Below are 24,385 nucleotides of genomic sequence, written 5' to 3' on the forward strand. Positions count from 1 at the left end.
TTGAAGTAAAGTCCTCCCTGCATGTGACAGCAGTGGTCAATGGATAGTTAGTGAGCTGTAAAACAGAGCCCCATGGCAGATGGCTGCGTCTCTCCTGCGCTCTTACTGGGTAAGCCTTGGGGCTAGCAATGCTGTCACACACACGTGTTAATGAGCCTCTCCCCAGCAAGGTTCTTACTGCTACCTCTCCACCTGGAAACTTCTGACCAGCCACTGCCAACTAGAGCCTCAGTGGCTTCTCCATTCTCTCTTCCTCCCTCACACTGTGCCTTCCTCCCCCAGCTGGGGAAGCTGGTCTTTAAAATCTTTTAATCTTTTAGAATTATAAAATCTTTTACAATTCATCCTTGGTTCCAGTTTCTCTCCTTGATCCCGCTGTGCTAAATCTCCCTCCCTTTTTCTCCCGGGTTTCCTGACCCTGCCGTCAGACTTACATTCTCCTGCAGAGAGGTAATGAGGCATTTCCTCTCAGATGCAAGTAGGCCCCTTATCCCATCTTGTGGCCTCACAGCAAACCTGGAGCCACAGTCATGCACCTCTCGGGGAAGGTGGACAGTGAGGCATGGCAGGAGGACTGCCTGGTGCCCAGATGCCCAGAGCTGATGTGAATGGGCACAGGGAGACTTCCCACCCCTGGGGCTGCTGTGTCTGTGTTTGATCTCTCTTGGTTTGCATTTATGCTCTTCCTTTCTGAGCAATTTTTTGTTTTTCTCTCTGTGAGAGTCTTGATTCCCTGAAGCTAGGGACTGTATCTCCTTCTTTCTTCAGACTAGAGCTCTCTGAGGACAGGGGCTGGATCCTTGCCCCCTCTCAGACTGAGAGGTCTCCAAGTGCAGTCTCCATCTCCAACTACTTGGAGCTACTTGAAGGGAGGAGCTGGGTCTTCCTCCCTTTTGAATGGCGGGTCTCCAAAGTCTGTGTCTCTACCTTCGACTTTTAAATCACTTGTGTCTCCTTCATCAGGTTAGGACTTCTTAAGGGCGGGGCTGTGTCTTCCCTCAGACTGGGGCTCCCTGAGGGCTGAGCTGTGTCTCCGCTCAGACTGGGGCTCCCTGAGGGCAGGGCTATGTCCCTTCCTTTCTCTCAGGAGCTCTATGCTACTTTGTTCTCAGAGTCTGCTCTGCTGGAGGAGTATTGGAGGGAGGTGGGTGCTGAGTCCTGAGAATCAGAAGTTGCAGGGGTGGCTGTGGGGTTATTAGAACCACTGCTGCTCCATGCCAGAACATGTCAGTAGTGTGATTTGAGGCTTCAGGCAGGGACATGGAAATGGGCTAGAGTGGTCTCATCTCAAAGGCATGGATTCATCAAACTGCATCCCAGGGTGGCTGAGAGGGAAGGCTGAGGGTGTGGCTGGGTGGCCTTCACCTTTGTGACCCCTTCTTATCCCTAGATCAAACAGGCATATGGCAGAGGAGGAAGGGTGTGTGTGTGTTTGTGTGTGTGTATGTGTGTATAGAGGGGAAGAGGTGTTGCTAACTCCGAGGGGTCACTTCTAGGGGAGCAGGTGTGACCCCCAGGGTGGAGAGGAATGAGGGGCGTGTGGTGTTGGCTCGAGGCTCAGCTCCTGCGTCTCTCCACCCCAGTGCTGCAGGGACATGTGTACCGGTTCTGCACAGCTGATGGCCTCTGGCTGCATGTGGACAACTCCAGCCTACCCTGGAGGAACCTGTCTGAATGTGATGACTCCAAGGGAGGGGAGAGAGTGAGTTGAAGATGGGGGCTTTGAGCAGCGGGGGGGTTGCAGGGTCCCATCTTCATTGGAACAGGGACCCTGGGCATCTGGTGGGCTGGTCTGTCCATCTTGTCCGTTCCCCTGCCTCTGGGGGCTTTGCACACCATGCTTTCTGGACAAAGGTGGTATGTCTTCACCTTTCTGGCCTTGGAACAGAGCTCTAGAAATCCCAGGACCATTGCTATGGGTTATTCTTTTTCTTGTGTTCCGGGGTCCCCAGTGGGGCCTGACTTGGGGCCCCAGCTCCGTTGCCATCCCATGGGGAAGAAGGATGTGGGCTGCCCCACGTACACTGTATCCCCCGTGTGCACACAGAGCTTCCCGGAGAAGCAGCTCCTCTCCCTTTACTTCATCTACACGGTGGGCTATGCGCTTTCCTTCTCCGCTCTGGTCATCGCCTCTGCCATCCTCCTCGGCTTCAGGTAAGGGGGCCCGGGGCGTGGGAGGGGGCTGCTTCGTCCTAACTCCCTGCTGTGTTCCCAAATGGAGGAGGGGGACCCCAAACCGAGGCAACAGTGCTGCAGGTTCTTCTCTTAAGAGATCTCCAGAGAGCCCACACCAGAGATTATGAGGTCGGAAACACAGGATACAAGACTGTATACTTAGTCTAATCTCTACTATGTGGATGCGTGCATATCATACTGCAAAAAGGGAAAAACAAACACCACACACACACAAAGCACACACCCCAAACCTTACCAGTGGATGGTAGGATTAGGAGAAATCCTCTCCGGTGAGCAGTGTAACTTAAATAACCAGAAGGTCAGTATGATTTTAGACGAGATCTCAGGGGTTTAGAGATTCTGCTCTCTATAGAGCTTGTCAGCCCCCATGGAAAAGTTCTTCCCTGCATCTAACCTAGACTGGCCATTCCTTCCAGAGTACCAGGTTCTTCCTACTCCCTCTGCACTTGGTGGACGAGGCCCAGGGGGGCCGGATTCAAGGATGGGAATGCAGGACACCAGCCAGCAGGAACAGGAGAGGCAGCATTCCTCCTGTCCCCATGGCACCTGGCGCACACAGTCAGTGCTGGGCACACAGTTAATGCTCAATAAATGCATTCACTCAGTGAATACTCTCCCCTTATATTATGAAGTATTTCAGAGATCCAAAAATACACTGGCTGATACTATGAGCACCTGTGCACACACCATCCAGCCCAAGGACTGAAGCCTATCACACAGTTATGTTTCCTGAGCTAACCCTTCCTGCTCCCCCCAACCAGAGGGAACCCCTGCGGGGGCCGCTTATAATTCCCACACATCTTTCTGTACTTTTACCACATTTGTAAGTATCTGCAAAAATATATAGCATAAGTTTTGCAAATTTTTCATGGCATGTTGTACATCTTCTGCAATGTTATTTTTGGCCCAACATTACATTTTTGTGAAATTCAGTCACGTTGATACAGGTGTTTCTGTTTCATTTGTTTAACTGTCACTCTACTCCATTGTATGATATATCACAGTTTATTTGTTAAGCTTTTAATAGACATTTGAGGTCTTTCTTTTTTGAATTATTAACCTTACTACAATGAATGTTCTTACCTATGACCCCTTGTGCATTTCCCCAGGGGCGAATAACCTCCTAGCGGAATCACCTAGTCTGAATACCCCGTGCTTTTGCAAATTTATTAGGTGTTGAGTTGCTCTCCAAAGTGGTCATACCAGTTTCCTCTGTCACCAGTAATAAATTAGAGTTCCCTTCGCTTACCATCCTCAGCAATATTTAGTATTTTCAGATCTAACTGTTAACTAATGTGAAGTGTGTGAAATATCTCATTATGATTATAATTTGCATATATTGATTCCTAGAGAGATTAAGCTTTTTTTTTTTTTATGTTTTGTTCTGTGACTTGCTTGTTCACATCCTTTGCTTGCTTTTTATTTGGCTCTTTCTTTGTTATTTTAGGCATTCATTATATACTCTGGATACTAATCCAGGATATATCCTCTCTTAGTCTGTAGGGTTTTTTTCACTCACTTTATGGTGACTTTTATCCACAGAAGGCCTTAATTTTAGTGGAATCAAATATATTAATTTATGTGTTTTTATTGATAAAATTCATCAATAAATATTTTCAACTGATAAAAATTAATTTTATCAATTGAAAAGAAATTTATCAATTTTCTTTTCCAAAGACCAAATTTCTTTACAGTCTTGTTTAAGAACTTTTTCTTTAATCTAGGGTCATCAGTTTTGCTCATTCCTCGTGGTTCTTTGATGCACCTGGAATTTATTTTCGTCTATGGTGAAAAGAAAAAGTTTAATTTCGTTTTTCATGTATACATATAGTTAATTGCTTCAGGGCCATTTACTGATAGCCTGTCCTTTCCTCCTCAGTTTGCAGAGCCAACACTGCCATGCAGCAAGGGTCACCTATGCCTGGGTTGGTTTCTGTCCTCTATATTCTTGCCTATTGGTCTATTTATCTGTCCCTTTGCCAATACATGGTGCCTTAACTACTATAGCTTTATTTAAAATCTTGGTTCTTTTATGGCAGGCCCATTTGGGTTCTTTAGGAGTGTCTGGACTATTCTTGGCCCTTGGCTCTGCTTTATAAGTTTTAAAAGTTGCATGACAAACAGCAACAACAACACTGCTGGAATTTTTGTGATAGCCATATTCAGTGTGTCAATCGATGTGGGGAGAGCTGACACCGTTAAGCTAGTTTTCCTATACATGAGTGTGGTGTGTCTTCCCTTAATTTGTCTTCTCTAATGAGCGTAAGCAAATTTCATGGTATTCTCCATGGAGATCTTGCCTATCTTCTGTTAAACTTATTTCTAGGTAGCCAATTAAAAATATTATAAATGAATTTTTAAATTTACTTTTTAATTGTTTATTGCTGATGTGTATGTATACATCAACAACCTTGCTGAACTCTCTTATTAATTCTAATAATTTGTGTGTGTCACTTCTCTTGGATTTTCTAAGAAGATAATCCATCATCCACAAATGATAATTTTGTTTATTTCCAATTCTTATACATTTGTTTCTTGCCTTATTACAGTGGCTAGGATCTATAGTGCAATGTTGAATGGAATGATGATAGCTTCTTAAGGCTAGATGATCCTTATTTTGTTCCTAATTTTAAAGGGAATGCTTTTAAAGTTTCTCAGTTAAGAATGCTGTTTGAGGGGGCCAGCCCCAGGCTGAATGGTGAAGTTCACATGCTCTGCTTTGGTGGCCCAGGGTTCACCAGTTCAGATCTTGGATGCAGACCTACTCACCACTCATCAAGCCATGCTGTGGCAGTGTCCCACATAGAAGAACTAGAATGGCTTACAATTAGGATATACAACTATGTAGTGGGGCTTTGGGGAGAGAAAAAAAAAGAAGAGGAAGATTGGCAGCAGATGTTAACTCAGGGCCAGTCTTTCTCACCAAAAAAAAGGAAAAAAGAGAGCTTATAAGTCAACCATTAAAAAAAAAAAAGAATGATGTTTGCTCCCAGTTTGGGTAGATAGCGTTTATTAGGTTAAAAAATGTCCTTGTATTTCCAGTTTCCTATGCCTTTTTACATGAGAGGATATTGAGATTGTATCCAATACTTCTTGAATTCCTACGGTGTGCTTAGCCCCAGTCTGCCTCTGTAAGGCAGCCCAGAGGCACACAAGACGTGGGCCCTGTCATCAAGAAGCAAAGCAAAGTCTCCACTGGGGAAAGTGGTCTTCACCCATAAACCACTTGGGTTACACATGACTTTGTAGAAAAGAAGATGCCTTAGAGAGAAGGATAGAGTGTGGATGGAGGATGGGGCGGGTGTGGCAGTGACTGCACAGCTGAAGGCTTCATGGAGAGGCAGAACTTGAGTTGGACCTGGAGGATTTTCAAGGTTATAAGGAAGAAGGGCATTCTCAGAGGAGGGAAGACAGGAGCACAGTCCCAGAGCCAGAAACACGCCCAAGGTGTGTGTTAGCTTGAGAGCCGGGGTTTGCAATGCAGAACTATTGGCCATCTTGCCAGGGAAGGGCCCTGCTTTCTCCCACAGACACCTGCACTGCACCCGGAACTACATCCACCTGAACCTGTTTGCATCCTTCATCCTCCGAGCACTGTCCGTCTTCATCAAGGATGCGGTCCTCAAGTGGATGTACAACACGGCCCCCCAGCAGCACCAGTGGGATGGGCTCCTCTCCTACCAGGTGTGTGTGTGTCTAGGAAGGGCTGGAGGAGGGATGGATGGTCAGTGAAGGCCAGCCTCCCCCACCCCACCCAGGCCTGGCACAAAGAAAAGCAAGAACTGCCCAGGCCTGGTCCTCAGGGAGCCTCCAGTCTGATGGGAGAGACAGTCTACCCTGGGGAAACATGCAGTCTGATGGGAGAGGCACTCCACCCTGGGGAGCCCCCAGTCTGATGGTAGAAGCAGTCCACTATGAGGAGCTCCAGTCTGATGGGAGAGGCAGTCTACCCTGGGGAACCCCTAGTCTAAGGAGGGAGACACTGCTCCTGCCCTTAGGGAGTTGTCAGCCTGACACAGAGGAGTGGTCTTTGGAGACAGACCTGGGTTTGAATCCCAGCTCTGTCCCTTAGTAGCTGTCTAGTTTTGGGCAAGTCATTTAACTTCTCTGAGCCTCAGTTTTCTCACCTGTATGGGATAATATTAGTTTCTTCTACCCAGGATAGTGAGGATTCAATGAGCTAAAGCGGGTCAAGTTCTTAGCACTAGCCCTGGCCAGAAGGTGTTAGCTCTCTCATTCTGCATTCACCAAGGCAGGATAGCAGCTGGGGCAGGAGGGGGAGGGAGGTCAAAAGAGGCAGGGGGCAGAGCTCTTGTCCCCTGGGGACCTTTCCTCTGCCCCCAGAACTCTCTGGGCTGCCGCCTGGTGTTCCTGCTCATGCAGTACTGCGTAGCGGCCAATTACTACTGGCTCCTGGTGGAGGGTGTGTACCTGTACACGCTGCTGGCCTTCTCAGCTTTCTCCGAGCAGCGCATCTTCAGGCTCTATCTGAGCATAGGCTGGGGTAAGGTCTACTGTCATTCATCTCCCCCTCCCCCTCCTCCACCTGTGGCATGGGGGCAGTGGGAGACCATGACCCCTCTTTGAACTGCTGCCATCACTCTATCCCCAAGAGGCCAACTTGTTACTCAGAACCACCTCTTGGCCAAGGGGCAGGCCCACTGAATAACTCCCTCCTGGTCTCAGGACTCACTTATGATGGGGCTGTCAAGGCACTGCAGGGGGTTATGATTACCCTCCCCCCTTTGTACAACGCTTTGTCCTTAATGGAAGCAGAGGCCCCCCCACCCTATCTGGCCAAAAACACCACACACACCACTGGCAGTCATGGAACTGTCCTCAAATACCCCTTTGGGAATACAGCCCCACACTCAGTCCTGGACAGCCCAGGCCCTGAGGGCAATAGAGTGTCCTGGGCCTCAGAGTGGGGGTCCCTGGGAGTGAGGGGCTGAGGGGCTATGGCTCTGTCACATCATGGTGAAGAGGAGGGCCCAGAGGAGAGCCGAGTAAGGCAGAGTGGGTCCGCCGGAAGCCAGCTGAGGAAAAGGTGGACCGAGGATGTGCCTGGAGCCCAGCTGGAAATGTTCTAGCCAAAAAAGGTTGCCGAGAACCATTGTGTCTTTTTTTTTGCTGGAACATTTCTGGTTGTGCTTCTGCCTCTCGCCATGTGGGATTCCGAGGAGAACAGGGGTGGGATGGGGCAGAGGCTGGGACGCCCGCCAGCAGCAGCCACCTCCCCACCCCACTAGCGGGAAACAAGTACCACAGTGCTTACTCTGGAGGGGCCCTCAGGCACCCACCTGGGACGGAGCCGGAGAACAGGCCCTGCCCTCTGGTCCTCCCTAATCTGCTGGTGTCCCTGCCACACACCACAGGACCCTGCCCTCCACCTTGAGCTTGCCATTCATTCATTGATTCCTCTCATTCCCTGGTTCGCCTGCCTCAGGCTGCTCTGACCACTGCTGCCCCTTGACCTCCCAGGACTTCTCGCTTCAGTCATAGCCACGATCTTCCCTCGATGTCCCCCTCCCATACTGGCTCCTGCCTCTGAGCCTTTACAAGGCTGTTCCCGGTCCAGGTTGCCCAGCAGGCCCTGGCTGTCTGCTCTCGTGGGCCCTCTCAGCCTCCCTGCCCGCTGTCCTTGCACTTCATTCATTTTTGCTGGTGTTCCTCGGCCACTTGGTTCTGTATAGCCCCATTGTAGAAGAGTAGCTCTAAAGGGACCTTAAATGTGATCTGTGTCTTAGGGCAGGGCAGGGCCTTACAGGCAGAGCAGGCACTGGAACCAGCCCTCCTGACTCCTGGGCTCTGCTGCCATCGTGCAAAATTCTCTGGCCTGCATTGCATCTCTTTGGTCCCCTGAGGGCCCAGCTGAGTAAGCTCAGGCTCCTACACAGGTGGACCTGACCTCTGCACACAGCTCCCTGCTTTCACCCTTCCGCTTCCTCCCCCCGGGTCTAGCCCCTCCCTGCTTGGCCTTCCTTCCCTCCCAGGCCTCTTCATCCTGCTAGGGCAATCAAACAGGCAGTGGGCAGCTGGAGAGCCCTACAGCTAACTAGGGGTGGGGGCAAGGTTAGACCATCAAGGGGAGTTCTGGGAAGGCTGTCCTCAGGCTGGGGGACTGTGTCTGTCCATTCTGGGAAATAGCATCAGCACTGTTAGTGCCTGTCACCATGGCGACCCGAGGGCAGGAACAATCAAAGGGAGGGTGTGATGTGTGCAGAGGAGCGGGGGTGGTTGGTGGAGGGTTAGTGGGGATGTATGGTGCCCTGGAGGTCTCTGAGTAGGAAATGGGGGAGGTGCCAGTCCTTTTCCACCACGTCATGCCCCAGCTCAGGGCTCAGAGTCTGAGGGGGCACGAGGGCAGGACCTGTGGGACCTCCCTTCCCAATCAGAACATCCTCTTGAGGAACTGGGGTGGGGAGATACAGAGAGAGACAGAGGGACAAAGTCCGAAGGACAGAGAGAGAGATTCACAGAGAGCCAAGAGCTCTGTTGTGATACCAGGAGGCCTAGCCCAAGTTGGGATGCTTGAGAAACAACTTTTAGCTTCTTGTGCAAGCAGAAGAATTAAAACCTAGGACTCCAACACAGTTGGGGGAGTCCCCAAAAGGCACGTCAGCTTCTGCTGTAGTCCGTGGGTGGCTGGTTGCCCCCATAAGCCACCACAAGGAGGCTGCACAGGAGGGAGGCAAGTGATGGACAAGGGTATCATTACTTCTTGGAGCCAGTTCTGTGTGTCTTAATTCGAGCTTTGTTCTCCAGCCTGTCTTGTTAATTTTCTAAATGAGAGAAAGATGAAGCCAGCAGGGAGTGTGTAATGTTTGCATGTGGCAGAGCTGTGCCTGCATTTTTAAAAAGGCTTTGTTAAGAAGATGCTGGTGATTGAATGAAGTCACCAGGTCTGGCTGATAACGTGAGTGAGCTCCCTAATCCTGGAATGGGGTCTCAGAGAGAAAGGACAGCAAGTGGCTGGGGAAGCCCAAGAAGGAGGTTTCTGTACATGTATGGCTCAGGAAATTGGCGCTGTCTTTCCTGGAGAGCTTCACGTCTCTCATTGATATATTGACTCACTCGTCATTCATTCATTCATTCATTCATTCCATTCTCACTGAGCATCTTCTGTGTGGCAGGCTCTGTGCTATGTGCTAGGGCCTTTGGAGGCCATTTATCCCTTGTCCAGTCTCACGAAGGCCTGTTACTAAAGCATCATGGATGCTGAGAGGTCTGGTTTGTGTGAAAATAAATGGCCAAGGAGAGATCGATCTGATGAAGAATGCTGGTCAGCTCTGAGCTTCTCTGCTTCCTCCACCCCTTCCTCCATCCACCAGCCAGACCTTCGAGCTGCTCAGTAGCTGCTGTTGAGTGGACATCTCTGTGTTGAGGATATGGATGCTGGGGACAGGAAGGGTATGAAGTGGGTTCTGCCCTGGAAATGAGCTCCTTCCTGGGGGAGACACCCCAAAACCACCCATGCATATGCATGGACCCCCCCCGACACACACACACATCTGTGTCCATGCATCTTAGGATGCACACCCTTACCTATCTCAGGCACCCACATCTCCAACCCTGAGGAAGACGTTGATAGACACAGGCATGGAGAGAGTTGGTGCAGAAAGCCGTTGAGGGTGGTTGGTGTGGGTGTGTGCCCTGCATTCTAGTCCCACCTGTACCCTCCTAAGCTCCTGATCCATCTGCATCTGTCATGTGAGGATGGACAATCTAATTTTAAGTCAGCAAACACATGTTGAGTTCTTAGGGTGAGCTGAGCACTGAGGCTCTGAAGATGAATGAGGCTGTACCCTCAAGGAACTGGAAACCTGTTGTATTAGTTACCTATTGCTGTGTAACAAATGACCCCACAACTGAGCTGCTTAAAGCAACAATTATTATCTCTCAGTCTCTATGGTCAGGAATCTGGTTAGCTGTGTGCCTCTGGCTCAGAATCTCTAACAGAGATGCAGTCAAGCTGTTGGCCAGGGTTGCTGTCATCTCAAGGCTTAGCTGGGGTTGGAGAATCCACTTCCAAAAACACTCGGATTAAGAGTGAGTGATCAGATTGAGAGAGAGCCCAAAACCAGGCTTTTATAACCTTTTAAGACAGTCTTTTATAACCTAATCTCAGGAGTGACATGCCATCTCTTCTGCCATCCATTATCAGTCACACAGACCAATCCTGATACAATATGGAGTACACCAGGGTGTGACCAGGAGGTCAGGATAGTTGGGGACCATACTAGAAACTGCCTAATACACCAATCAAGTCTCAGCCAAGTGGAAAGTGGTGTTGTAGCTGTTGTTATTGTGGGCCACCGTGCACAGTTGGTTGGGCTGTTGGCATCAAGGATAGAGCTCCTATCTCTACTCCAGGCTTCTGCACAGCCACCTGCAGGTGCATGTGGGGAGGGAACAGATGACTAGAGGGGCTTCCAGTGCCTGAAGGAGTTGACTGAGATGGGCATGTGGGCTCAGGTGGGGGAGTGGGAGGGAGAAGGGCATCAGAGTTGGCCTGTTCCCACCTCATCCAGCATGTCTTCCCTACTCCATGGCCCTGTCCCTCTGCTACTTGGGTGTGGGCATCCTTGTGTCTCAACCAGGGCCCTGGCAGCAAGCCCTGACAGTATGTTTGGCCCATGTGAGGGGGAAAACTGCTGAGGGTGTAACACAGCCACAATGTGGTAGGGCCTCTCTCTAAGGAATTGTCAGGGGAGTTGGGTGTGGGGGAGGGTTGGTTCCTGCCACCTCTGTTCTCCCAGGCACCCAGACCAGCCTAGTTCCTTACCTGCTAGAAAGTGTGGTTTGGGGCCAGGCAAGGAGAAGGACTGGAGGTGGGAGAGGCCCAGGGTAAGGAGAGGCCTCTGGGTATGCATGGTGGTGGCTCTGGCCTGCCAGCCCCTCTGCCCTCTCTCTCTTTCCCTCTCTCCTCTTAGGTGTTCCCCTGCTGTTTGTTATCCCCTGGGGCATTGTCAAGTACCTCTATGAGGATGAGGGGTGAGTGTCCTGCTTCAAAGAGTGGGTGTGCTGAGGTCCCCATCCTCAAACCCCATGGGGTTCTTTGGCTCCAGGGGCATGCGGTTCTACCTGTTGGGACGATAAACTGAGGGACGAGGAGCTTAAGTTATGAATTTAGTTCTCTTCTACACCCTCCCTTCCTCTCCCTGGGATTGTGTGATGACAAATGGTGCTCAGTCTGTGGGGTACGTGGGGACCCCCTGCAGGTTTTTCTGTAATAACTGTCAGTGAAATGTTTCTGTTATTTGGTGTATGATGCTGAGTACATACATGACCACTTTCATAGGTTCATGAAGGGGACGTGCATATCTCTCTGTGTGTGACTGTGTATTTAGGACTGTGTGTGTGTGTGTGCGCGCGCGCGTGCGTGTGTGGCTTGAAGGGCTCTTCATGGGTCTGTGGGATTGGTTGTCGGGTAGCCCCTGGTGGTGGTGCTTGTGTGGCTCTGTGTGTCACTTTGCACGCCCATGTATACTGTGTGCTCCTGTGCCTGCACTGTGGGCTGGGGTCTCTGTGTGTCCAACGGGGTGCCTGTGTGTGTCTCTCCCCTCTCTAGCTGCTGGACCAGGAACTCAAACATGAATTACTGGCTCATTATCCGGCTGCCCATTCTCTTTGCCATTGGAGTGAGTGACGGTGTGGGGGTGGGAGTGGGAGTTATGGTGGGCCTGGGGTGGTGCCAGGGGAAGGAGTGGGGGAGAGTAGGTGTCTTGAGAGGGCCTCCAGCCACCTGCCCATCTGCCCTGCAGGTGAACTTCCTCATCTTTGTCCGGGTTATCTGCATTGTGGTGTCCAAACTGAAAGCTAATCTTATGTGCAAGACGGACATCAAGTGCAGGTGATGTAACTGGGCTGCTTTTGCTGGGCTCCCTCGGCCCTTCTTTCCAGCAGAGACAGAGATCCTGGGGTGCTGAGCTTGAAACCCCATGTGGCCTTCTTCTCCCACCCAGCCTGGCCTCGGGCCCCAAGCCTGCCCTCACCTCTGTACCTGGACAGCTCCGGGGCTTCTGAGGGGACTTGACCTCTATTTCCTCCCTTCCAAGCAGCCTGTCCCAGGGTATTTGGGTGGAATGGTGTCCGTGACCCAGAGGCCAGGACTTCGTGGGGGCTGGGGACACAGAAAGGGGAGAAGAATCCATGGGATGGGTTCAGAATGATGTCTCTCCCTCACCCCCCAGACTTGCCAAGTCCACACTGACACTCATCCCGCTGCTGGGGACCCATGAGATCATCTTTGCCTTCGTGATAGACGAGCATGCCCGGGGGACGCTGCGCTTCATCAAGCTGTTCACAGAGCTCTCCTTCACCTCCTTCCAGGTGACTGTACAGCCTTCACTTGTGAAGTCCCGGGGAGGGTTGGGGCAGAGACCATGCAGATGCGCTGCCTGAGGCCTGGGGGCAAAGTGGCTCTCGCCCAAAGTTACGTAGTTGCAGCAGAGCCAGAGCTAGAAGCCCTGGGTGTCCCGACGTCCAGGCCAATCTTCTCTATAAGCATATTGGACAAGAAGTCTTACCGGATGTAGCTGTGGGCACCCAGCCTGGCATCACATCTGCCATCTATTGGGCTGCTCCTGGGTGGCAGGCACCCTGCCAGGTGCCTTACACACATCGTGCATTTAATCCTCACAGAATTGCAGGTGTGCAGGATTATCCCAATTTTACAGAGGAGGAAACTGAGGCTCAGAGATGTTAAAACAAGATTTGCCAAGTCACGTAGTTTCCAAAGCCAAGACTTCATCCTCTCCACTAGTGTTAGATGATGCTGAGGGGGTGTGAGTGTCATTGGGGATGTAGAAATATAAGAAACTGGTCCAGCCCCTCAGGAGGCTTGTGGGATGGCCATGAGCATCTTAGCCCACGCATGTGCACTTACACACATGTGCACACACTCATACATAGATCACGGTTCTGGAGCATTGGGTCTGTTGAGTGAACAAATGGGGCTGGGGCAGGGAAAATGCCCCCCAGTCAGAGGCAGTGTACTTTCTCGAGTCAGGCCTCCTCAAGGAGAGGGTGGTTGAAGAGCTTCCATGGTATCTGAGCGAAGGGCTTGTTCCTCCAGAAGGAAAGGAGAAGGAACCCAGCAGCCCCATCTCTTGGTCTGTCTGGGCTGCCCAATCTGAGGAGGGGGATGTTGGGGCTGGAGGCCCAAGGAGCTTCAGGCTAGGCCCTGCCTGCAGGACACCTCCTTCCCGCTTCCTCCCTGATGATGTGACTCTTGTTTCCAGGGCCTGATGGTGGCCATCTTGTACTGCTTTGTCAACAACGAGGTAAGACCGGAGCAGGGACATGGGGACCCTTGTGGGCTGCTGCCATTGGCTGGTCTGGAGCTGTGCAATGGGGACTCCCATCAGTCTTTTCAGCTGAAACCCCCTCCTCAGCCAATGAGGCACTAGAGTTGAGGAGGCCTCTTGTCCATGTATTCTGTTTTCTGCACGTGGGTCTCTCTCTCATACACACACGCACACACACACGCATGCACACACATGTAGGTGTACCCCAATGCTATGTGAACTTGCGGAAGACCTAGCCTCGTGTTAGGGGAGGCTTGAGTGAACAAGTGGAGCTGACTGTTTTACGGTGACTCAACACAGCCATACCCAAGTCACATACTTGGGGCTTTAATAATCACTATCTTATTTAATTGTCACTGTCTTCCCCCAAAAAGTCCCTGCTAAAATTCTGCTTTCAATATTCCCATTTTTCACACACAAGAACATTGAAGATCAGAGAAAGTAAGGAACATGCCCCAGGTTTGATCTGGAAATAGTGGCAGGGCTAGAATTAAAATTAATTCTGACTGAAAGAGGAAAGCACCCCACTCTTTGCGTATGCAGGCCAGACCCCGGTCCGCTGTGGGAAAGGGGATGAGTCCCTCGGGGGCTTTCCGGTTGCTCGAGTGGGAGAAGGGGGTTCTTGCCGACCCCCACACCATCTCCTGCAGACTCTGCAGGACCACAGCCCTCCCCTCTCTGAGATTGTCAGCTCGCAGGAGGAGGGGGTGTCTATCTGTGGGTGCCTAGGGAAGGCCCTGTGCTCCAAGGTACCACCTCTGCCTGGAGCAGACTGGAGCAACCCCAAGCCATCAAACTGCTTGTCACGAATGCCACAGCACCTTCCCCCACAATTCCAGTACCCTCTCCCCGCAATTTCTTCTAGAGGGGAGAGCAAATAATAGTTGTAGACGCTGCAGCAGGGCCGTCTGGGGAATTATCTGCAAGAGGATTAACCCCCAGCAGGGAAGAGAGTACAACCCCCACCCCACAGTCTGGGGCAAAGCGGAGGACTCTGTTAACTCCATTCAGGCCCAGGTGAGGGTTTACATCAGTGGGGCTGGGGCTCGGGTGACCCAAGGACACTGCTCCTCAAAGACTCAGTGCTCTTTGTGTGGCTTATGTGTCACTGAGTCTGGGATCCTGGAGCTCACAGATCTTAAGAATCAGCACATTAACACAAATTTTACTTTTGCTATGGGTGTTGGGGACATGGTGGGGAGCAGAGGATGGGGGCCTGGGTATTTCAGGGAGCTGTGAGAAGGCTCAAAGAAGCAGTGTGATGTAGCAGGAAAGATGCAAGGATGTGGGCTCTGGCCTCAGATCTCTGCTCCCATCCAGGCCCATCACTTAACGAGCTGTGTGACTTTGGGCAAGTCACATTCCTCCTCCAAACCTCAGTCTCCTCATCTGCAAAATGGAGGTAATAATGCTCAGAGCATGTGGACTTCAGATCTCTAGAAGGGAGCGAACAACATCTTCTGAGTGCTTACTGTATATAGGGTGCTCAAGTGTTTTATCAGATCCAATCCTGTGTAGTCCCAGGATGTTATCCCCACTTTACAGATGAGGAAATTAAGGCTCAGGAAGGTGAAGTGAATAGTCCCAGTTCAGCAGCTAGAAGGTGGTAGAGCTAGTAGTTGGGGAGCGAGTCCCTGCTAATACCTCAGGGCTGCTGGGTTGGGAAATTGAGGCAGTGCCAGGCAAAGGGTGGCCTATAAATGGGTTCTGGCTGTTCTCCTGGGCAGGTCTCAGAGGCCGGCCAGGCTCAGTGGAGCTGGGCCAGGGAAGGAGGGAAGGTACCTGTAGAGGCTGCTTCCAGGGGCCTCATCCTACAGGCCCTTGATCCGTGGGAGGCAGAGGGACGTTCCAGCCCTGGTTCTCCGCCACATCTGAGTCCTCATAAAGGACTTCCTGGGGAACTGAAGCACATGCTGAGCGACGGGGAACCACAAGCTCTGTCGGGTGGCATTCGTTTCAGGAGTGGTTCTCAGCCAGAGGGGAGAAGTGCTGCCTGACCCTAAGCTGTGCTGCTTTATTTTCCAGGGGACGGGGGCAGGGTAGCAGATATCCCAGTGTGCACTGAGGAGCAGAGGCCACTGAGGAGGCAATGAGGCTCACTTCTGCACCTTCTCAGCTTCTCAGCCCCTCCAGTCCCCTGTTTCCCACTTCTCCCTCTTTCCCCAAAGCCATTCTAGCAGCACACGCTCACCGCACACACCCCTCTTTGCACGCGTGTGTGAGTGGCTTCCCCACCACTTCTGTGGAGAGTCTCCCCTGGACCCTGGCTCAGTCTCTTCTCCTGATTCCGTTCCTCAAAGCCCAGTCACTCATCACCTCTTCCCTCACCTGCCCCCAGGAACACCACGCTTTGTGAGGAGGGAGGGATGCACACACTCCCTGCTCTGCCCTTGGCGAAGAACTTGACCCTGAATCACCAGATCCCCAGCTGGCTTCCCCCTTCGGGCTCTCCCAAGCTCCTGCCATGGGGTCCAGGAGACCCCACTCAGAGGGCCCGCAGAGTCTGTCTTGTTTTACTGCACAGCCCAGTTCCTTTAAACCCTCCCAGAGACGCCTCGTGCCCTGGCTCTTCCAGGCACAAGGACAGACACGTCATCATCCCTGGGCCACAGAAACACACATGACTCCTGGGCTAAGGCCTCTGTCCACAAGAGCTGTTCTCCAGACCCAGGGTTGCCATGGCAATGCCAGGTACTTGTGACCCGAGGAGAAAAGATGACCTGGACATTGGTCCTGCATGGCTGCCAAGGCCCGCACCAGCTGCTGGTGGGTGGGGACTGGGCACGGGGAGGGGAGGCCGGCAGGTGGTTTTGCTGTGGCTGTGTCTTCTCACCATGGCTCTTGATCAGGAGCCTGAGTGCTGGTCCCAGTTCTGCCACCGCCCAGCTGTGTGACCAGAGGCCATCAATTTGCCTCTCTCCCCAAGCATAAATGGAGGTGAATGAGCTTTACCAGTTCATCCCAAATCCCAGAGCCTGGCATGGTGCCTGGCCAGAGAGGGCCTTGGAGGGAGGAATGATGGTAATCTTAGTGTGTGAGGACGTGCACTGACCTCATGCTAGGATGGGGGTCCAGGATGCATGTTATCGCCTTTGTCGTTTCCTTGGAATAACTGAGTAGGAACTCAGTGTCAGATGCTCACCTAGTTACTCATTCATTCATTTGGCTTGTTTAAAAAACACTGTTGAGTACCTGCTGGATGCTGGGCACTGAGCTAGGAAGATGTGGTCCCAGCCCTCATGGCCCTCCTGCTGAGTGGGGAGGAGATGTGGCCAGAAAAAAGCATGACCTATAGAGTCACTGAAGGCAGGGTGCCAGTGGTTAGGAGACCAGCTCTGAGTCAGCCCAGATCTAGGTTCAAATCCTGGCTGAGACCAGGGGAAATACTTAAAGACTCTGCATCTAGTTTCCTCACCTTTAAGTGAGGAGTAATAACCAGAGCTGCTTTACAGGGTTGCTCTGAAGGTCACCGAAATAATCTATAGAAAATGGGAAAATGCTGGGCATATAATAAGGTCCCAATAAATGATGGTTTCTAATGACAATTGTCATATGGAGCACAGTGGAGGTTCAGAAAAAGTGCCGAGGGAGACAGGGGCAGAAGGGGACACCACTGTCAGCACTCTGAGAAGTCCTGGCCTGTCTGATTTCCTGCTGGTATCCATGAAACCTCTTCAGTCCCTGTGGCTTCCCATGGATGTGCCTCAGTTTACCATCTTTCTCCCCCCTCTGCCCAGGTAAGGGCTTTGGGACAAGATTGGCCTTCTTGCTGCTGCACCAGGAGAGGCCACCATGAGCCTTGGGTGTCCCTACCCCAGCTATTAGCACACCCAGCACACATGCTTGGCCAGGCAGCGAGCTGGCACAGAGCAGGGTGGCCATAGGGGGTGTCTGCTCAGCCTCCCTCCTGCACCCAAGCCTGGGCTCCGTGACACTGTCCAGGATACTGGGGCCATCCTGGCAGGCAGGCTTGGGCCATCTTAGCTCCACTCCGTGCAGAAGAAGTTCTTTTAAGGGGTAGCATGCGGCCATGCCAGGCATCTTCCTGGGCTTAGCTAGATGGATAGCAGCCCTTGCAGGAGAAGAGGGGTGTTTGCACAGGCACTGATGGGGGCATTGGCAGTGAGCTGCTTACCTACAGCTGCTGGCAGCTGGCCTCCTGGCCTGGGGCCTGAGACATTCCGTCATGGGGGTGCCTGGGGGCAAGGATAGGAGACATCAGAGAAGCTCTGGAAGGCAAACTTATGGGAACGTCCCCCAGAAGAGCCTCCAGACCCCTCCAGGCTAGATATGTAGGTCCCAGCAGCCCCCTCTGGGGGACCAGAATCACAGGCCATCACAAGGAGCCACAGCATTGCCATGAGCCATCAGGTGATTGGGGCTTTGCAGTGTTACTTGGATTTGTATCTTTCTGCCCCAACAACCTGGTCCCCAAGCATCAGCCCTCTTGAGAAGGCTTTTCCTGATGGGGAGGCCTGAGCTCAGCACAGCAGGGATTCTGGTTGACTGACCTCACCTGGGCTGCAGCCCCCATGGGTCAGGACTAGTTTCTAGATGGGATTAGTTTGAATTCAGCCTGAGAAGCCCTTGTCCGCGGCCCCCTCCTCACTGCTGCTGTGAGTCTCAGCCTTATTCCCTCCTGTCCTCATCCTCCTCACAAGGCGCTGGGGCCAGAAGCCCTCAAGCAGTTTAGAAGAGTCTGGTGTAGGCACCATGAGCTTTAGGGCTGGGCCGTCCCTCTTCTCAGTCGTCCGGGCTGAAATCTGGGAGAGCGTGCTCTAAAGTCAGGTCCTCCCTCCTTCTCCTCTCTCCCATGTCCCTTCTTCCCGAATCTCTCTGTCCCTCTTGTTCTCTTCCGTTAAATAATCCTGTGATGGATTGTAAAAAGTACTTAGCTGAGTCACAGAGTTTAGAGATGAAAGAGGCCAATTAGATCATCAATCCCATCTCTCTCCTGAGGGGAGGCGGAAAATAGGAGACAACAATAAACAATTTTATTGGGATATTAATTTAGGTGCCCGAGGGCCTTGACTTGTGTCTCTTAATATAATGCAGTGGATTTTTTCCCTTCCCTACTAATGTAATAATGGGGCCATTTTGTGGGCAGTTGGTTTACATGGTGGCTTTTGTTTCCCTCTTTTTCCCACGGAAGGTCCAGATGGAGTTTCGGAAGAGCTGGGAGCGCTGGCGGCTTGAGCACTTGCACATCCAGAGGGACAGCAGCATGAAGCCCCTCAAGTGTCCCACCAGCAGCCTGAGCAGCGGAGGCACGGTGGGTAGCGGTGTGTACGCAGCCACGTGCCAGACCTCCTGCAGCTAAGACTCCAGCACCTGCCACCCCTGTGCTCTCGCTGCTGGCTGGGTGGTCATCCCAGGTGGGAGAGACCGTCCGGGGTAGGAAGGAAGGAACACATGCACACATACATCCCTGCTTTCCCTTTCCAAACCCATCAGACAGGCAAATGGCCAGTGCCTCCTGGGACCTGTGGACACATTTTCTCCAAGGAGAAGCAGCCTACTAATTGGATCACAGTGGCGGGAGGAGAGGAAAAACGATTGCTGCTCAAATGAGGAAGATTTCTTCCCGTTAAGCTACAAGGCCCCTGGGGTTCCCCAGACAGAGCAGCAAATCAGCCCTAGACTCAAACTCAAGGTCAATGACTTATTAGTGAGACGGGAGCTTGTAAGAGGAGGTGGTTCTGAAAGATGCTGGTATAACCTCAGCCAAACACAGAGCTTAGGTAACATGGGCCAACTCCGCTTGCCTCTGGTTGGGGCCACAGCCACCCCCATCTGCCTCCTCATTAAGGGATGCTGTTCACGTGTCTGTGTTGCTTGTTTCCCTCATCTGGACCCCTCATCTCACGACGCAGCTTCTCTTTGGGGGCTTTGTTTGGGCCACCACCAGCAGCTATTCCTAGAAATGGCTGTGGGTGATGTTAAGAATGAACATTGAAAAGGTGGCTGAAGTTTTCCTTTGCTGGTGATCACTTCTCCCCTGGGTATTTGATTGGCTTTGGTGCCTGCTCCCACCAGGCCCAGGGAATGAGGGCAAGCCCACTGCCGAGGAGCCTGTTCCTGGGCTATGAGCTCTGAATTCTAGAAAGGCTCAAGAATCCTCTGGGTTCATGTAGGGAACTTTAGAGATGTCTGCCCTGGGGGAGTAGATTGCCTACCACTATTGGGAACTCAGAGGGCCAAGAGAGCTTTGGCTCCACCTGTCCATGGAAATGTTTTTCATTTGTGAGGAGATTATGTATCTTGCATGGGAGTTTGGGTGTGTCCTCTAACTTTAGGGCATGTGACCAAGAAGAGACGTTTTCGGGGAAACTACCAGCTGCCATTGCTACCACGGAGGCCGACTTCTCCTGCCCTTGGTTTCTTCCCTTTGAAATTCCCCTACTTGGGAGCTTGTACACACTTTATTTATTTTTCCTTATTGCTGTGAATAATCTCCATGTGCAAATGTGCAATTCTGATTTCTCCCACCTGATGGAAACAAGAACTAAATCATTGTGGTGGTGGATGTTGTTTGGGGGAGTGGGGTAGTAATTGACTTGGCTCATCCACACTTTGAGCTATTAATGTTTGCCCTGCCTCCAGTCTCATCCCATAAATAATGAGCAGCAGAGAGGCTAGACAGGGAAAACCTATCAATCCTGCCCCAGCCATGATGAGAAAGCAGACACGTAGCAGCACTGCAGAGACCCAGGGAAAAGGAGAACTGCCATCCCAGGGAGGCTGGCAATTGAGTTCATGGATGCGAAGGAAGTTTCCAGAGCAGGAGACAACTCTTGCAAGTCCAATAGGACCTCCTGGGAGGGCAGAGGGAGAAGCATTGGATGAATTCCTTTATGAGTCCATCTCTCCCTCCTTCTCCTTTTTAAGTGATGGGGGACCCTCCCCAAAGCCTTGCACCAGACACATTCTCCTGTGCCCCTCAGAGAGGCAAGTGATGTGCAGGGAAAGTAATAATGGGACATAAAACACATCAAGCAGAAAATTTCTTATACTTCAGCTTCAGTGAAGTGTTGTGTCTATGTTAATAGGGAAGTTGAACCTCAGGCTAGAGAAAGGAATTGTGCAGTCTGCCTCCTTGACTGAGCAAATGTAGATAGGTGGGGGGTGGGGATGTTACAGCATCGCAAGAATAAGGGAAGACTTCCCAATAGGCATCACTCATTTAGCTTTCTCTTTGGAGTAGGGAAGAGGGGAGGTGAACACTGGTGGGTTGATGGGGGGTGGGGTAAACCTCTGGTGCAAGTGTCTCAGTTTTGGATAAACTGGAAGATTTTGAGAATCATTAATACACTACACAGCAAGAAAGAGATAGATTGATATAATCTGTGAAAAATAAATGGTTGGGGGAGGAATTGTGGGGAGAAAGTGTTTGGTTAGGCACCTGGGAAGCTCAGACAATTTGGTTTAAACTCTAATTGATATTGGTGATTCCTGATTTCAGAAGGCTCCTCACACCCCCACGCCCCAAGCCTTTTAACACTGCGGAACTTTTTCCTTCGTGATACCAGACACTGAACTGAAGAAATATTTTCGTTGCTCCAAGAGCCACACTATTAATATTCATTTGAATGGCAGTCCACTCCCGCCAAGCTATTCCCAAACTCTCCTAAAGCTAAATATAGTTCTAATAGGTCTGGGAAATATCGAATGCAATGTACTCCAAAATTCCACTAGCTGTTTACATGTCAGATGCCCTAAAGTCTGGAGCTTGCTGAGAACGCTCTTATTTGCCTCCATCCTGGGGGTACTATTGCTGACCAGCAGGGTTGGGGCGCTCTGTGTGTGAGCTGTGCAGCCAACAAGGTCTGAAGACTGTCATAATAGAGACTGAGTTCAGCACCCTGGCCAGCTCCCTGGAATTTATTAGAGGCTTAAATCCTGTCAACTTGTCCTTGCCATTTCAATCTTTGGAGCAGCTGAATCACAGAACTGAAACAAACCACTTACACTGCAAAGTTGCCTTCCATTCAAAATGACTCTCCAGATTGCAGGCATGATTTTCAATTGCCTCGATGCAGTTCACACTGAAGCTCACACCAGTGGAGTTCTCCGAGACTCAGAGCAGGGAAAGACCTTGGCCATCTCTCCTGCCCTGACCTAGAGGAGTGAGGAGGTAGGCTTGCAGAGGTGGCTTGCCTAAGGTCACAGAGCTGGATGGTGGCTAAGCTGGACTAGGACTCCTGCCAACTCTCGCCTCCCAGTCCAGTGAGGCCTCTGGAAAGAATAAGTGCAAAATATAAATGGCCATTCAAAATACTCTAAGTAAAAGTTGGCAGTGTTATCCAGAGTTTCTGTTAAGGAGGAAACACAGCAGCAAAGATAGACACACCGGATGGTGAAAGTGCCATCTCCCCAGTGATTTATCCCACTGAGAAGAGGGGAAGGGTGTGCTTTACTATCTCTGCTCTAGTATCTCTTTCCTTGTCTGAAAATTAAGAAACGAAATGCATAAGAGCACACGTATGCATAGAAATAGCAAATGAGCCATAGCAGATAGCAAAGCCAGTGCTCTTTTAATGGATTGGCTTACTGTTTTTCTGATGCATCTGTGCTTGTTTGAGAAGCTGTACTGATAGCCACACAGAGTAGACTAGAAGAACCTTAAAAAAAGGTCCCAAATCTCCCCTTTTGCTTCTCTAGTACCCCCTGAAGTTGGAGAAGACTAGAAAACTGGGCAACTTTAGCCTAGCAAAGATGGCCTTGCCACCACGAAGGGCAAATAGAAAGAGTCAGTTCACATGCACGCCCTGAGAGGCTTGGTCACCTCATTGGTGTGGGCCATGTTTCAGCAGCTTCCATCCCCGTTCCCTCCCCTGTCTCTTTCTTCCACAAGGAGAGAACATTGTGTGTGTGTGTGTGTGTGTGTGCATGCATGCGCATGTGTGCGTGTGTGTTTTGTCTTGTGCACAGCAGCATAAAGTTAGGAGATGATGAATACAGAATCATCCCACCCACTGAGAAGGTCATGGGGCTGCACAATCCAGGGCGAGGGTGGGCGGGAGCCTGAGCGGCAGATGCTTCCTCTCCATGCGCAGACGGGGCTCCCATTATTGCTAATGCCTGCGACGTGCTCAGGGAAGGCACAATGTATTCCAAAAGTTTATTTTCCTTCCACTGAATTGATTCTAATCTCCAGTGCTGACCCTGCTTTTGGCTCCTACGAGGCAAACTATAAAAACCCTCAAATAAAATATGTCGGCTTTTTCTGCTAAGACAGCTATGTGAATGACGTGCTAAATATTCAACGAATCCAAATTAGTATCAACTGGAACTTTTTTTCCTTTCATGGCTGGAGTGAGGTTTCTTGGGAAAGAAAATGGCCCAATGTGAGAAACTTCTGCAGACAGCATCACCACGCCCCTACAGTGGTCCTGCTGGCTCAAACCAGCTCTCTGGCCCCGTGCAGAGGGCCCTATCAGGAAGCATTGTTAAGCAGTATAATTTCTAACAATTAATGCCACAGTGTGTCTATGGTATCTATAATTCCTTCTGCGCTGTCAGTGGAGACAGATTGGCAGGAAGCTGATAAGCATAATTGTTTTCCCTTAACTCCTAAGAGTCTTTTGGACTTTGCCTATATTTGAATCTGTCAGAGAGGGAGCTTTTCTCTTCTCCCCTTCGACCATTTTAGCCAGGTTTTCAGGACCGCATCCAGCACTGGTGCATTTTCCCCCCATGCATCCATCCTCCTCCTCACCCCCACGCTACTCCCTCATACCCGCCCATCCCCGCAATGAGCTTTCCCGCCCTCCTCCCCCTGCCGCCTCAGTAAGAGGTGACCCTGCCAGCCATGCTGTGAATGCCATCCTCTCAGCTGTGACCAATTGAGGGGTACAGCTGAGAGTGAGGCACTGCCAGGGCTGACAATGATGCACCACTTGCTCACTCTGGCGCAGTGAGGAGCGTTGCAGCCATCAGCTTGGATCCTAACTTACATTGGGGTTATGCAACCTTTCTGATGGGGCCTGTCCAAACTATCAGTAATTAGTCAACCTGGACAAACTAACATGACTAATTATCACAGCGTCAAAGCAATCCAGGAGAAGGAAATCATATATAAATGAGAATGTCTGGATGTGAGGGAAAAAGAGCTCCCAGCAAAGTCTGGAACATGTAAGTTAGGTTTTTCGCTTCTGTGCAGAGGGGCCAGCGGGGGGAGCCAGGAAGGGGCAAGATTCGCCCCCGACGGACAGAGCTGGATTTTGCCAAATGGTTCACACTTTACTTCCAAATCTGCAGATCTTATAAGCCCCCCTATTAAAAATAACCATCACATCCTCAAGGAGATAAATCTTAACATCCCATTGGTTTTGGAGGTGGTTCAACACAGAGCTTTAAATGCACCGAGAGAGGTGAGCCAGGCTCTCAGAAGAGAGAGCTAAATTTCTATCTTCAGTGCTCTTGGCGGATGTTTGCTCTTCATGAATGTTTAAACAAGATAATTTCCATGTGATTTCTAATGTGTAAATTCATGTAAAATATGACCTGTGTCTATAGGTAGCAAATATGTATGGTATGTAATTCCTTGTATAGATGTGAATGGATTCGGGCTGTTTCCTAATTTGCCTTGTAAGTCAAATAAAAGCCTGTCATTACTGTGTCTCTCTTGTTCTTCCTTTGGGAGAGGAGGTTTTCTGCAATGTCAACCTAGGTGACTCATGGTGCAGTAGGAAAACACAAAAGACGCCGTTTCCAGCCCAAGGAAAAAAAATCTTTGCTCATTACTCATATTGTGATTTTCATCTTCAAAGCACTTACCAAGTACTAATTTATCCATCGCAGCCTTTATACAGGGACTGCAAAGTCATTTAATTAGAGAAGTTGGGTGGTCGAGTGGCTTAAATAATGACTGACAGCCA

At 50.8% G+C, this 24,385-nt stretch overlaps 1 protein-coding gene across 1 annotated transcript in view; it reads left to right on the forward strand.

Moving 5' to 3' along the window:
• The window catches only part of GLP1R (glucagon like peptide 1 receptor), a 39,173-nt gene extending 15,047 nt beyond the window's left edge, over nucleotides 1-24,126 (forward strand). The window contains exons 4-13 of the mRNA XM_023624877.2: nucleotides 1,584-1,702; nucleotides 2,048-2,154; nucleotides 5,727-5,880; nucleotides 6,541-6,700; nucleotides 11,130-11,190; nucleotides 11,768-11,837; nucleotides 11,961-12,049; nucleotides 12,390-12,528; nucleotides 13,440-13,481; nucleotides 18,658-24,126. Of these exons, the coding sequence (XP_023480645.1) occupies nucleotides 1,584-1,702; nucleotides 2,048-2,154; nucleotides 5,727-5,880; nucleotides 6,541-6,700; nucleotides 11,130-11,190; nucleotides 11,768-11,837; nucleotides 11,961-12,049; nucleotides 12,390-12,528; nucleotides 13,440-13,481; nucleotides 18,658-18,825 (1,109 nt within the window). The 3' untranslated portion in view covers nucleotides 18,826-24,126. The remainder of the gene's footprint in view (nucleotides 1-1,583; nucleotides 1,703-2,047; nucleotides 2,155-5,726; nucleotides 5,881-6,540; nucleotides 6,701-11,129; nucleotides 11,191-11,767; nucleotides 11,838-11,960; nucleotides 12,050-12,389; nucleotides 12,529-13,439; nucleotides 13,482-18,657) is intronic.
• The last annotated feature ends 259 nt before the right edge of the window (nucleotides 24,127-24,385 follow it).

Source organism: Equus caballus, chromosome 20 (assembly GCF_041296265.1).
Source record: "Equus caballus isolate H_3958 breed thoroughbred chromosome 20, TB-T2T, whole genome shotgun sequence".
Classification (NCBI taxonomy): domain Eukaryota; kingdom Metazoa; phylum Chordata; class Mammalia; order Perissodactyla; family Equidae; genus Equus; species Equus caballus.